The sequence below is a fragment of the Herpailurus yagouaroundi genome, unplaced genomic scaffold, assembly GCF_014898765.1.
Source record: "Herpailurus yagouaroundi ecotype Mexico unplaced genomic scaffold, PumYag 196, whole genome shotgun sequence".
In the NCBI taxonomy this organism is placed as follows: Eukaryota; Metazoa; Chordata; class Mammalia; order Carnivora; family Felidae; genus Herpailurus; species Herpailurus yagouaroundi.
The window spans coordinates 8,895,666-8,910,625 of record NW_024412427.1 but is presented as its reverse complement, the minus strand read 5'-3'; the positions used below and the strand labels follow the sequence as shown (position 1 = coordinate 8,910,625).

Below are 14,960 nucleotides of genomic sequence, written 5' to 3'. Positions count from 1 at the left end.
TTTATTTTGAGAGAGAGAGAGAGAGAGAGACAGAGCACAGCAGGGGAGGGGCAGAGAGAGAGAGAGAGAGAGAGAGAGAGAGACAGAATCCGAAGTAGGTTCCAGGCTCTGAGCTGTCAGCACAGAGCCCTACGTGGGGCCCGAACTCACCAACTGGGAGATCATGACCTGAGCTGAAATCAGCCGCTTAACCAACTGAGCCACCCGGGCACCCCAAAACTTGGACTTTAAAAAATTTCCCATGAATAGACTTTCAGAATGTTTTCTGCCTCTTGGAATTTTACACTTTAAGTCTAACTTTTAAAAAGTTCGTGTTTATTGTGTTTATTGTGTTATCTAGCTCCTCTTTGTGAAAATATTTACAAGGAATATATAGAATTCAAACCCTAAGAGTCAAGATGGGCTGGTTTGTGCTTCTGCCAGACTCCAAGTCTCAGTAGCTTAAAATAACAAAAGTTTCTTTTTTGCCCATGCTAGGTATCTTAGCATATCAACTGGAGGCTCGGCTTCATGCTGTCCTTAGGCTGGGACTCAGACTGAAGGAGCAGGCCTCTCTCTGCATTGTCTGTGTCCATGCAGAGGAGGGGAGAGAATCACGCACTGACTCTTAAAACTTCCATTTGGGGGCTCACATTTCATTGGCCAAAGCTAGTCATGTGGCCACACCTGATTCCAGGGAAACAGGGAAGCACATCCCTACCATGTGTGCGGAAGTGCCTGGTGAATGGTGCAGATGTCTGCCATGCTTCTTACATCTTCATGGACAGACTTAAAATACTGCTTGGTACAGAGTAAGTTGTTGCTGGGAAGTTGGATAACCAGGTGCCTAAGAGTATGGACACTGAATCAGAATGCCTGAGCTTGAATACTGGCTCTGTCACTTACTAGCCATCAAAACTTGAGCTAGTGGCTTTATCTTTTTAATCTTTAATTTCCTTATCTGAAATAGCACTACCTTAGAGAATTGTTGTGAGGATTACACGAAATTGTCGTTTTAAAGTCAGTGTCTTTCACAAAGCAAACAATAGCTGTCATTAGAATCAAGTATTTGTTGATTCAAATTATTTGAAGGTTACTGCTTACAAATTTTCCCCCTTCTGTATTTTAATTTCTTTTTTTTAAAGTTTATTTATTTATTTGTGTGTGAGAGAAAGAGCATGAGCAGGGGAGGGGGAGAGAGAGAGAAAGAGAGAGAAAACCCCAAACAGGCCCCATACTGTCATTGCAGAGCCCAGTGTAGGGCCCAAACTCACAAACCGTGAGATCATGATCTGAGCTGAAATAGAGTCGGACACTTAACCAACCGAGCCATCCAGGCACCCCTTCATATCCTTTTTTTAATGTTTATTTATTTTTGAATGAGAGAGAGAGAGAGCACACAAGCAGGAGAGGGGCAGAGAGAGGAGACAAAGAATCTTAACTAAGCAGGCCCTATGCCGTCAGCACAGAGCCTGATGTGGGGCTCGAACTCACAAACCGTGAGATCACGACCTGAGCCAAAGTTTCAACTGAGCCACCCAGGCGCCCCTCCCCCTTATTTTATTTTAAAGGACACGTGAAAAATCCTACTTTGTTTTCTTCTTTTAGTATATACCATCCAACCAATGCCAAAGAAGAGAAGAAGGGATGAGAATCAAGGAGTTGCTTTTTTTGTTTGTTTTTAGTTTATTTATTTATTTTGAAAGAGAAAACGAATCTCATGAATTGTGAGATCATGACCTGAGCCAAAATCAAGTCAGACGCTCAACCTAGTGAGCCACCCCGGGAGCCCCACGGAGTTGCTTTTAAGCCTTGAGATTGAAGAGCTGGAAATCCTACCTGGCCGAGTCAGCTTTATTAAAATCATTGAAGACTCCTGTCCTAGGATCTTTTCATGCCTTTGCTCACCTTTATGAGGAAAATTTGGGTATGCCTGTAATTCTTGATGTATCAGCTGACTTGGTGATTTTCTTCTGTGTTTCACTCTAGCTCAGAGTTAAGATCTCCACTGAAGTTGGCATCACGAACGTTGATCTCTCCACTGTGGATAAGGATCAGAGCATCGCACCCAAAACCACCCGGTAGGTGGGGTACCTTCTGGGCACCGGGGAAGTCTAGGCTTGAGCTGAGAGGAGCACGCCCAGGCACCGATCCCCTCTGGATGCCATTTCTGGGTCAGCAGTAATCCAGCCTGCACTCTAAATTAAAGAGGCTTCAATTTTGCTGGCACCGTGCCACACAGCATCCACGCAGATTTGGGGTTGTCTCTACCAGCAGTTAGTCCACAATGGGATAGGGAGCATCTGAGTCTGAATCAACTATGTCACCAAGTATATTATTTAGTTCGGATGACTTTTTCTTAAAAAAGGCAAGACTTTCTCAACGAAGGAAGCAGTGTGTTTATATTTTGGTAATTTATCTTCATAGTCCTGAATTGGCTTTTAGTGGCCTCATGACTACTCCCTTCGGCTCACAGTGGGTCTGAAATTGGTTGGAAGCCTCAGAGATCCTTAGAATTGAGATGGCAGATACCTAGCACTGGGGCTGTGAATTCCTTTCTTAAGTTTGTGGAAGACATCACTAATCAGTCATAGCTTTTGTTCCTGTTGAACTCAGAATCTTTTCTAACACAGCATTCAAGGTCATCATTGGCAGTTGATCAGAGCAGGCTGGGCACTATATGGAGCCTGTCAGCCCTCTTCCAGATCCTTGTTTTGGGGGGGCCCATCTAGACCTCTGGGTATAGTTTGGACCTCAACTTGACTGGGTGGCTATAGCTGCTAGAGAAAGTAGGTGAACCCTCAAGGCTGTTATGAAGACAGGAGATGTTAGCCAGGGCCTAGAAGCTAAACATTCACTCCTTTTAAGTCATGTGAAAAGGCTGGGCTTTCTGCTTCTGGCTTAGTTATTTTCATAGTGACACTGGAGATGAGAGCCCTGTTGAGAGTCCGTGGAAATAATGTAAGAGTGCCTTGCAAAGTTTAATACTCTATACAGATGAAGAGTTGGTATTCCTCACACGTAAATATAAAGCCTAAGTATAAAATATAGTCAGGTGTGAGCTTTATAACCATTTGGCTTGTTTTTTCCCATGGCCATCTTACCGCATCCCAGGAGATGGCTGGGAAAAGAATAGTTTTCTCATCAAGTCTGCCTTTTGAGAAAATAACTCTTTAAAACCCAACTTGAGGCAGAAAAGTAAATTGAAACTGTATCCATGAAAAAATACAGCATTAAAAAAAGAAAAAGTGATAAGTACCCGTCTTTCCTTTGCATCTCCTACCCCCTCATCTTCCAACCATGTACCCACATGCTGCTGACATCAATCCTGTGATTATTTCTCCTTGCCCGCTTGCCAGCCCAACTCTCTATTCCCCCCTGTAGCTGCAGAGGGACACGTGAGCCCCACTGGTACCTGACTTGGTTGAGCTGACATCCTTAGGTCCTTGAAGTGACAGCCTGGAGCGTCTGTGCGTAGCATTTCCCCAGACCCCGATGAGAGTTTATCCTGTGCTTTTCTCAGTCCTGGCTCTCCTAGTCCGGTTTGCCCTCTGGCCACAGACAACTGTACTCCTGTCTGTCTGCAGCAGGGAAGTTATCCAGTGGGGAGAGGAAGGATTAGGCAGTGAAGTGCAGTTTGTCTTTTTTATTCTGTTCTCAGAGACCCGCAGATCCTCTCCGAAGATTTACTGTATACATGTCTCTTTCAGGGTGACCTACCCAGCAAAAGCCAAGGGCACATTCATCGCGGACAGCCACCAGAACTTTGCTTTGTTCTTCCAGCTGGTAGATGTGAACACTGGTGCTGAACTCACCCCTCACCAGGTCAGGAAAAAGCCCAGGTGTTCCTCCTGGCCTGCAGCCTTACCATGCACTAGAGTGTACGGCACAGTGTATAAAGTCCACACTCCCTTTCAGGTCTTCACTCTGGACCCTGATGGACTGGCACGTTTTCCCACATGGCACTGTCCCCACTCATACTGGTTGTAACTCTGAACGTGGCGGACACAGTTCTTTTTATTTTTATTTTTATATTTTTTAATGTTTGTTCATTATCGAGAGACAGAGAGACACAGAGCATGAGCAGGGGAGGGGTTGAGAGAGGGGGAGACATAGAATCCGAAGTAGGCTCCAGGCTCTGAGCTGTCAGCACAGAGCCCGACACTGGGCTCGAACCCACAAACTGGGAGATCATGACCTGAGCCAAAGTCAGTTGCTTAACCAACTGAGCCACCCAGGTGCCCCGACACAGTTGTTTTTAAAAGATCAGCTGGTATTGAGAAGATAAATTTAAGGCAGATTAGCGCTTAATTGAGGTTTTTTCCTTTCTGAGGAAAAAAAAAAAACAACAAAACAGATTGAAATAATTATGAAAAAGGAGAACCTAGGTGGGCCCAAAGGGTTTTGTTCTGACCACAGCAGAGTTCCTCTTTTTAGGAATCTGAAGAATAGCCCTTTTTAACTCATGCTTAATTTGTATTAGAAAACAATAGCCTTCATTTTTGTTTTCCATACATAAAGTCATGAGAATTATTATTTAAAAGATTTTCAGGGGCGCCTGGGTGACTCAGTCAGTTAAGCATCCAACTTCAGCTCAGGTCATGATCTCCCGGTTCATGGGTTCAAGCCTCGTGTTGGGCTCTGTGCTGACAGCTTAGAGCCTGGGAGCCTGCTTCAGATTCTGTGTCTCCCTCTCTCTCTACCCTTACCTGCTGCTTGTGCTCTCTCTCTCTTTCTCTCTCTCTCAAAAATAAATAAACATTAAAAAAAATTTTTTTTCAAACCATATACCCTTTCCCCAGAGAATCTGATATGGCCCCTTATCCTCTCAGACACCTTCTCCCCTGCCCCTATCATCCCCCTAGATTGAGAATAACTGCTCTTGGGCCTTCCCCATCGATGATAGTATTATAATGGGAAATTCCAGTAAATACTTTACTGAAAGAAAACAACATGGGACGTAGGGGCCTTGGTTGAGATGTTTTGTGGGGATAGTTTAGCAAGAGCTGGCGGAGTCGAGTTTGTGCCGAGAGACAGCTTCAGAGCAGATGACTGAGGTGAGTGGATTTACTTGGAAACCTTCCTGCTTTCTGCTGCTTGTAGCTACAACTGCTGCACATGTGGCCAGGCTCCAGAGTGGCTGCCCCCAAGACCGCCGCCACCCCTGGCACTTCTCTGCTCCTCTCCCCTCCACCCCTAAGCTTCAGAGAGCTCAGTCAGGACACTTAGCCATGGCTAACTGACTTTAAGCACTTCAGCCTCTCAACATTTCCGAGCTCCTTTTCCGAATGAGGTGTGCCAACCAAACAGCACAAGGGAAGAAAGAACATGAAGAGAAGAGATAATAAGATTAAACTGGTGGGATTAGGGCTGAGGCAGGGAATTAGTGAGGGAGTGTAACTTTAACTGAATACTTGTCTCATTTAAGATTCTGCTTTGGAACCGTGACATAGAGAACCCCCCCCAGGTAGAGATGGCGTTGTGCAGGTGACCTGGCTGCCACGTGCCCTTGGCTGTCACAGGAGGAAGGTCAGGCCTAAATCCCATTCTTGGCCAAGACTGCTGTAGTCAGGATACTTCACATCTCTGGGCCTTTTCTCTAAATACTTTGATGGTGGTTCCTCGTTGCCCAGATGCAGAGTGACAAATGAGATTTACATTTTTTTCTGGGAGCCAGGGCTGAATTGCGTGAACATGGCAACTCATTTAATCCTTGGAACCTTCCAGCCTTGTTCAATTCTTTATTTTGAAACACCTGAAAGGAAAGCTCAGAGTGGATGTTAAGTTTGCTGCAGTTCTAATATGCAGAAGCCTTAGTTTCTTGTGCCATTGGGGGGATAAGGACTCGTACCATCACATTGGTGACAGTATCAGCTACTATGTGTCAACTAGCTAGCATATACCAGGTCTTGCGCTAAATGCTTTGCATTTATCATTGTGAATCTTTGCACAGGTACACCACATATAGAGGTTAATCGTTCTCTCATAAAAATGAGGAAATCAAGGCCTGAGGGGGTGAAGTGACCTGCTCACCTAAAAAGTAGTGGAATCAAATGTGTCTGTCCTCAGAGCCTGGGCTTTCTCTGTGACACCAGGCTGCTCTGCTTGGTTAGAACTCTGCCTTGCTATCAATCCTCAAGCCTCTTCTACTAAATCTTTAGCTAGAGGCACTAGGAAATTGAAAATGGGCCTCTTACAGTTCCACCTCATTTCCCTTCTTTTCACCCTCTGGTGAAGAAGTTAATTGGGCAGCAAAGTGGCCAAAAGGCTGGCAGGAAGAAGAAACTGCAGCAGCAGCAAAGGGCTTAAATCTTCCACAAACTGGGCATTCAGCCTCCATGTAGTTGAGAATTGGCTGGACCCCTAAGTTAAATATCTTAGACTAACAAAAAGTGATCTCTAATCTCTGAGCTGGGAACCAGAGTGGGATGGCCACTCCTTCCTCGCTCTTAGGCAGGTCTGGCACATCCCAGAGCTTCCACTGTGACAAAAGAGCCAATAGTCTGCTGCCTTGTTGATTTGGTGTTGGGTATGGAGGGAACTTTGAAATTATCAGATGAAAGGTTGTATTATTATTGTTCTACTCAGACATTTGTCCGACTCCATAACCAGAAGACTGGCCAGGAAGTAGTGTTTGTTGCTGAGCCAGACAGCAAGAACGTGTACAAGTTTGAACTGGATACTTCTGAGAGAAAGATCGAATTTGACTCTGCATCCGGCACCTACACTCTCTATTTGATCATCGGAGATGCCACTTTGAAGAACCCAATCCTTTGGAATGTGGTATGCCCTAATGCACCTTGACCTAGGCAAGAGTGGCTGTGCCACAGTCAGACAGAGACTGCTCTTTTTCAGGAACATGGCCTCTTTACCCTGGCCTTGCCTGTGCAGGGCAATAAATAGGCATGGTGAGGTGAGGGGCCGTGTGCTGGTCCTAGGGGTATGCACATGGCCTGGCACATCGTAGGTGCTCGATAAATAGTGACTGAGTGAATGAATGAAGCATGAATTTGCCCTTGTGGGTCCTAGCAAATTTCTATAAAAGTTCCACTCGAAGGAAGTTTTCATTTTATAGCAAAGCACTATGGGGATACATAGATGTAAGAGACAAAAGCCTGGTCTTTGAGAGGTGGTATAGCCTCACGGGGTGGGGTGGGAAAGGGTAAGATTTGAATTTTGAAAATAATTCAGATGAATTCTAGAATATGCAAGATGCTAATAAACTATTAACCAGTATTTGCATACTGTGTTATAGTTTACATAGTGCTCTTCACCTCCATATCTCACGTCTGATAGATGTGATGAGTGAAATACTTCTTGAAAGACAGCATTCGAGTGAGCGGTGGAAGAATTGCAGGGGTTTATCAGAATAGTATCTGGGGGCTGGGGAATGACCCGCAGAAGATGTTTTCGGTGAGGCCTGAGTGGGTCCATTTTGCTGGAGCCCCTGCATCTGGTCAAGAGCAGTGGGTGGTGAGGTTGGAAAGGTAGCAGAGGCCAAACCCCAGGCCTTGAATGGCGGTCGCTCCCTCTGCAAGACAAAGGGGCGGCTGCATTTCTTTGCGTTGTATTCAGAGCCTTTTTTCTTCTCCTGGACTTCGGGCTGCTTTTTGTACGAGAGCACATTTTCATTTCTTTTTTCTGTGACTAAATCACACTTCCCAGGGACACCAGCAGTTTCTGATTGCAACTGTAACAGCCTGAATACCAGCTGGGATTTTTGTATTAAGCAGCTCTGTGGGGCTCACCAGACAGTAGAAAATTGAAATTCTAGCTCTAAAAAGCAGTTTCAACAAATACTTATTATTTTGTTCTTGACATTTTTACTGCCTCAGTTGTCAGCTAATAGATCAGAAGTGATTAGACTGCTAGGAGCTGTTTTCAGTTATGGGCCTGCATGTGAGTTAGGGCATGCTACCCTGTTTCAACCCCTTCTCTACCCTGTGCCTTTAAAAGCTGCCCTTATTTTTTTAGGCTGATGTGGTCATCAAGTTCCCTGAAGAAGATGCTCCATCGACTGTCCTGTCCAAGAACCTTTTCACCCCCAAACAGGAAATTCAGGTATAAGGAGCCTAAGGGCTCTCCCACTAAACATGGAGGAGATACGTCAAATGGGCACAACGAGAGGGGGCAGCGAATGCCTGAACTGTGGCTCTGGGATCTCCTTTAACCTGTTTACACAATATCTTATAGTTTTGGCTTCACCACACTGCAAATTAAACGGGACAAATATCAGCGCCAACCTAGAACTTGAAAAAACAGGCTCAAAGAGCCCAGTGACCAGCTCCCTGAAAGCAGATAGTTGGACACAAAATCAGAGTCTGTTTTTCCTAAACATTCAGGAGGCTCAGCCTTCAGTTGACAGCTACAGGACCAATGGGTTTGGCATTCTTCCTCTCTGCTCCTGCAGAAATCAGGGCTATTGGGGCCTATAGGTGGAAAACTCAACTGGGTGGGAGCATAGGGCTTTCCTCCCCCAGGCAATCCTCTCTCCAGGGATTCATCTTCTATGCACACAGTTAGCAGTCTCTGCCCAGCTCAGCTCCACAGGACTGTTGTGAGAATCAAAATAAGTAACTGATCAAGGAAGAAAGGCTTTGAAAAGTCTCTAAAACATTTTACAAAATAAACATAAACAAAATAAGTATAGTAATTGTTAAGCAGTTTGAGCCATTGGTTAAGGAGACTGAGGTGGACGCACTCAGTGGACTATATTGCAGTCCCAAGAAATGATCATACTGTAGTAATGTGGAAACTATTCACACCACATCTGAATGAATGTCGAGATGTTCCAAGCAGACTGCTTACTCTTGTTTCACTATTTAAAAAAAGGACAAGCGTCCAAAGGGTGTAAGTAGTAGGATTCTTCTTTGAAATCCTCCTAATGTTGATACAGCATTGTTTAAGATTGTAAAATGCAGTTAAATAGAAGGTACAACTGTGAGGATGAAGGGTGCCGACTGATCTGCCATAGACGGTGTTAGAGATCCCTTAATGGTAGTGGCAGCAAAGAGGAACCGAGGTGAAAATTTGGGAACAGGACCCCCAGGTGGTGTTGCCTCATCCTGGAGCTGGGTTGGCTGGACATTGGCAAGGAAAGACAGACATGAGTCTGTGCATTGGAAGAAAGACTGAAAAGAAGTTAAACTTGCACATGTTAGAGCTTACAAAGCACAGTCAGATGCCCTATTGCATTTGGTCTTTACAGCCACCTTGCACACCTGATAGGATGGTCATTGCCCTCCCATCCCCGATTTTCCAGTTAGAAACTGAGGCAAAAAGTTGGTAAAGCAACTTGCCCCTCTACTTGGGCCCAAATAGAAGTCTTCTGGCCCCCTAGTCCATCACTGCCCCTGCTGGGTGACACTGTCTAGATGAGCCTCCCGAAGATCTTCATACAGAGGTTCTCAGAACAAAGCAAAACAAATACCAGAGCAGTGCTTGCCCAGCTTTCTGGTTCCAATTCTGGAAATCAGGCAGAACAAGGAAGAGAGAAGGTTCATTTAGGGCTTCCTTAGAGCCATGGGCTGGATGCAGAAGGGGTGAGTTATGGTTGGAACCATCAGTAGTGAAGCTCTTTTACAGTGAGTGAGGTTACCACCAGTTAGCTAACTTAAGTGGGGCAGTAATATATGATAGTGCCACCCTAGGAACCCAGAAGCATTATGAAAGCCAGAGTCCTGCCTTGGATATATCATCCAAACCATCCATATACCTGGGCACCCTCTCTGACACTAAGCAAAATGCCACTGAATGGGTTGCATTTTCTAACCTCTAAATGGCAGTGAGTCTTTGCGAGAAAAAGAGGGTTGCCCAAGTAGTAAGCTGGGACTGGTGTCTTTGGAAAGAGGCCTCTGGGACTAGAAGCCAGCATTGAGAAGAGGCAGAAGCCCAGTGTCCTCTCACTTCCAGGAGGGTTTAGCCTCTGGGAAGCATTTCTTCTTCTTGACTGTCATTGGCGTTTTGGTTCCTGGTATACATGGCAGCCCCTGCGGGGAAGGGCACATTCTTAAATACTCTTGGTATGTCCTCTTTTGGCAGCACCTGTTCCGAGAGCCTGAGAAGAGGCCCCCCACCGTGGTGTCCAATACGTTCACAGCCCTGATCCTCTCGCCCTTGCTCCTGCTCTTTGCTCTGGTGAGTAGCTGTAATTAGCATGGGCAGCGTGTGTCTGGCGCCAGACTCAGCAGATGTAGCTGTTCTAAAGGAGGCTTTGTGCTCTGGCCTCCGCACAGCTCTGAAGGGGTCCAGCAGCTGTGACCTGAACCGATGGTCAAAAAATTTTAGAATAACTGAAATTCCCCACTGTGGGGAACAGCCAACTGATCCATAAATGAGAGGCACGAGAAAGTACCTTATAGCCACTAAAAAATGATAAAAGTGTATGGACTGGGATAGTCTGCAGGAGTGTTCAGATGAGGTCAAGTGTGAAGAAGGCAAGGCCCAATGCTGATAGCTATATAAAAAGTGAGTACAGAGGGACACCTGGGTGGCTCAGTCGGTTTAGCGTCTGACTCTTGGTTTCAGCTCAGGTCCACACAGTTCATGATATCGAACTGCGTTGTGTGTTGGGCTCTGCGCTGATAGCTCGGAGCCCGCTTGGGATTCTCTCTCTCTCCCCTGCTGTTTCTCTCTCTCTCTCTCTCTCAATAAACAAGTAAATAAATAAATAAATAAATAAATAAATTTTTTTTTGAAAAGATAACAACAGAGAACAGAGGCTGTGCATTTCAGTGAACCTAAAACCATAAACAACCCAAAACCCTCATAAAAGCAAGTGTTAAATAAATTATGGTACATCCATATGATGGAATAATATGCACTTTATTAAAAGAATATATAGATTTATATGCTGGTATTGACAAGATTGCCAAGATGTACTGGGTGAAGAAGGCCAGGGGTAGAAGAGTATGTTTAGTATGGTCCTCTTTGTAAAAACCTTGAAAAGGCATTATCTGTTAGTGTTGGTCACCTCTAAGGAGAGGACCTTTTAGGGAGTATAAAGGAAGGAAATTTTTATACTTCAGTGTACTGTTTGAATTTTTTTTTAATAATTTTCTTTTGGTCTCTCTTTACAAATTATAAATATAAGAAGCATATCCTTGAAGTTCAGAGAATTTTGATAACTGTATGGAAAACTCATTAGATCTTACTTCTGGAAAGTTAGCTGCCCGTGTTTCTAATTTATTCATTGATTTTAGTAAAGGAATTATTGGTCAGTCTAAATCTGGAAGGCATGGCACAGTCTTTCAGAAACCAGACTGAGGGTATGGGCACCTGTTCTCATGAGTGATCAGAATTCCAAAAGGCATGGAACCCACAGCAGGAGCGTGCACCCTACCGGCTGCCAAGGGTCTTATCTTACCAGTACTTAGAGGAATTAGCCTGAGTGCCAGTTACTTCATCATAAATGCGGTCTGTGACCTTTCAGCTTTGTGGTTTCACCTGCTTTAAAATAGAAGAGTTTGCAGTCATTAAAAAGGATGTTCAGGTTTGAGTTACTCGAGCACATTTGAGAGCAGGTGTAGGAATGCCTTCCTAAAGAGAAAAGGGAACAATTATTTTCCTGAGGACTTATAATAGGATGGCTGTCACTTGGAAAAATTTCCTGTCCTTCAAGTATACATGAACTTTTAAGCCCTTGGGGCTGTTCATTGGATTAGCATTGACGTAGCATGTGTTGCCTTCCCTTTCAAGTTCTAATGTCTTTTTAATTTACCTCTCCCCATCGTTCAGTGGATCCGGATTGGTGCCAATGTCTCCAACTTCACTTTTGCTCCAAGCACGATCATCTTTCACCTGGGACATGCTGGTAAGCACTCTAGGCTGCTAATTCCATTTAGCTTCCTCTGACATTTTGCCTGCCCATGCAAAAGCCCTGTTAAGTAGACCCACAACCTATTAACTATAATGACTTAATAGCATAACATTTCCCTCTTCCTCCTGGCCTTTTAGGACAGTTAATATGATGATAAACCTGTTTGGTCCATCAGCGTAGAACAGCTGTCATTATATTGGGTTTCATTGTGCTAGGCTGCTGTTGGCTGGCCATTTACCCATACTTAATAGCCCTGTTCATTTCCAGAGATTACTCACTTGCCGTAGCTTTACATTGAGCCATCTTCCTGGATGAAGAGCATTAATGCAGTTTCCAAAGGTTATCTTTCCCCACCATATCGATCTTCACGTTTGTTGGCGGCTGGGTCTGGACAGTAATAGAAAACAGTTTCTTCCACAGTTGGCCACACTGTCCCGTGTTATTCTCTTGAGAACTTAGGACCTAAACATAACAAGACGGTAAATTCACAAACCAGCTAAGCGTTTGAGACGTTTGACCCTGTTGGATCTGTGGCGCCTTGCATTTCACTGAGATTTCAGTATTCTCTGATTTCGTTGACGCTTTGGGGAGTCACCCTCTGTGCATCCATAGTGTGTGATTCTGTAGCGGTCCACAGATGAATCAGTTAAAATTCTAGGCAAATGTGTGTCTGTGTTTTTCTCAGGAAAGAGGGAGTTTGTAACTTTGATCAGATTCTCACAGTGGTCCGTGACCTCAGAAACAGTTAAGAACCCCTGCCGTAGTTCATCCGTCATCTTTCTGGGCAAAATTGACAGGATGACCTTTCTCACCAGCCTAGTTACTGGGTTTGATGATAGCCCTCCTGAGTGAAGCTGAGACTGGAACCTGAATATAAATTTGTTTAGAGCCATGACTTTTCTTGCCAGAGTGTCTTTTGTGCACATTCCCTCATTTGATTTTCATCACAGCTGTGATGTGGGTGCCCAGGGCAGGAGTTAGGATCCTCCCTGTTCAACAAGTGAGAGAATGTAGGCTCAGAGAAATGGAAGCGGCTAGGCAAGGAAGAGCCTGGACCAGAACCCAGGGTTCCCAGTGCCCAGGCCTGAGCCCTTTTCATTAAACCTTCTTCCTCAGTGCTTCCTGCTTCCTTCCTACTCACACTGGCAAAATCCCCTTAATAATCTTTTTTTTAATAGAAAGGAAATTATTCATTTATATAACCCTGCATGCTTTCATTCAGAATTTAAAAAATAAAATGAATGCCAAATATAGTATCATAGTAATGCTTTAAAAAAAACCCAACAGGGGCGCCTGGGTGGCGCAGTCGGTTAAGCGTCCGACTTCAGCCAGGTCACGATCTCGCGGTCCGTGAGTTCGAGCCCCGCGTCGGGCTCTGGGCTGATGGCTCAGAGCCTGGACCCTGTTTCCGATTCTGTGTCTCCCTCTCTCTCTGCCCCTCCCCCGTTCATGCTCTGTCTCTCTCTGTCCCAAAAATAAATAAACGTTGAAAAAAAAATTTTTTTTAAAAACCCAACAAAAATAAAAAACCTACATTAGAGGAAATAGATGTGAGTTGGAACAAGGAACCGGATAGTTAAGGTAGCTGACATCTGATTTTTACCTCTGAATTTCTCGGTAGCCAAGGTAAGTATATTGAGTTAATTTTCTGGCACCAGATAAAAGGAATAAAATGAGCTGGTCTAGAAATAGAGACCTCTTCAGAGTCCAGCAGTTTAATTGGCTGTCATGACATCTGTTCCTGTAGCCATGCTGGGGCTCATGTATGTCTACTGGACTCAGCTCAACATGTTCCAGACCCTGAAGTACCTGGCCATCTTGGGCAGCGTGACGTTCCTGGCTGGCAATCGGATGCTGGCCCAGCAGGCAATCAAGAGGTAAGGCTGGGGATGGGCCAGGGACTCAGAGTGGGATTAGAAATATTTTTGTCAGCTCTGCTCACCCAGCTCTTTGAACAAGGGTATGTGGCAGAACGATTCGTATCCTTAGGGGCAAGTGTGACACCTTAATCCAGCCTTTTAAGTCCGAAAGGGGCCTTGGTGATCAGTTTTAAATGTATTAAAACCACAGTGATTTATGCCCTGACACATTAGAACAAGAGAAGAAAATAATTGCTTTATGAAGATTAAAATGGATTAGAACATGTGCGGCAGAAGATCGTTGTTAATGTGCTGGCTGTATAAAAATGTTCTCTACTCGCCACGGGGAATCCTATTCTGTCCTCCTCCCATGCCCCAGAGCTAATCCTCTATAACCCCTGGCAGACTCACAGAGCGTTTCCTCCTAAGTGTGAGGTCCACGTTCTTCCCATCCCATCCCACCCCCACCCCCAACTGCCACAGGTTTTAAGAAGCCCCTAACAGGGAGCCCTGCTCGGTAGCCTGTACCACGTCCCTGAGAACCAGACAACCTTAGGTTCACACAAACGGTCAGATCTCAGCACGGCAGCAGCTTGCTGGCAGCTTGATTTTCGAACCTGGATTAGAAGCAAATTTAAATGTCACATAGGTGTTTCTCATTGATTTGACTTTATTAGAACTTGGGTGATTTGAGCCACGGAAAGGTCGGTAAGAAAAGGTCAGAACTGCTTTCACCTTTGGAAGTTAACATTTTCAGATGTGCCCTGCTTTCTCCTCTCCAGGACTTTTGCTGTAAGAATGTAACTCAATAGTGTGCCCTCCAACATGGCTGCCAATTAAGTTGGGCAGATCAGAGAGGCTTTCTCAGAGACCATTAGTAGGCGGGAGAGCCACCTGTCTCATCCCTGCCTGAGTCGCCATTGTGCACTGAGTGCCTCGCCTCGTGGAGACCTGGCCCCGAGGTGCTCCCTCACTTGCCTGTAGTGATCCACGTTCCACCAGAGCTTCCCTTAGCACCGGCAGTGGCAGCTGGTTCATTTCTCTGCCCTTCCAGGAGCCTTAACTTGGCAGCTATGCATCGCATCTGAGAAAGAGCCTGGGACTCAGCTGTTTTTTCTAAGCAGAGCCCTGTTCCCTTGCAGCAGCCAGTCCAGGCCCCAGGGAGCCAAAAGGCTGTGCTCTGTTGAGTTCTCTCTTTTCTGGAAGTTGCCCACACAAGATGTACAAATCAGGGGAGTAGTGGACTGGAAACCGTTTGATTTAGATCCTGTTTAGCAGGAGTTCCTAATCTGAAATCCTAAAAT

The 14,960-nt window shown here is 45.1% G+C and overlaps 1 protein-coding gene across 2 annotated transcripts in view; it reads left to right on the top strand.

The window, feature by feature from the left end:
• RPN2 (ribophorin II) overlaps nt 1-14,960 on the top strand; it is a 60,517-nt gene that overhangs the window by 42,222 nt on the left and 3,335 nt on the right. For both annotated transcript variants that reach the window (XM_040447108.1, XM_040447107.1), the window contains exons 10-16: nt 1,969-2,060; nt 3,690-3,804; nt 6,568-6,762; nt 7,954-8,040; nt 10,021-10,116; nt 11,716-11,791; nt 13,545-13,674. In XM_040447108.1, the coding sequence (XP_040303042.1) occupies nt 1,969-2,060; nt 3,690-3,804; nt 6,568-6,762; nt 7,954-8,040; nt 10,021-10,116; nt 11,716-11,791; nt 13,545-13,674 (791 nt within the window). The remainder of the gene's footprint in view (nt 1-1,968; nt 2,061-3,689; nt 3,805-6,567; nt 6,763-7,953; nt 8,041-10,020; nt 10,117-11,715; nt 11,792-13,544; nt 13,675-14,960) is intronic.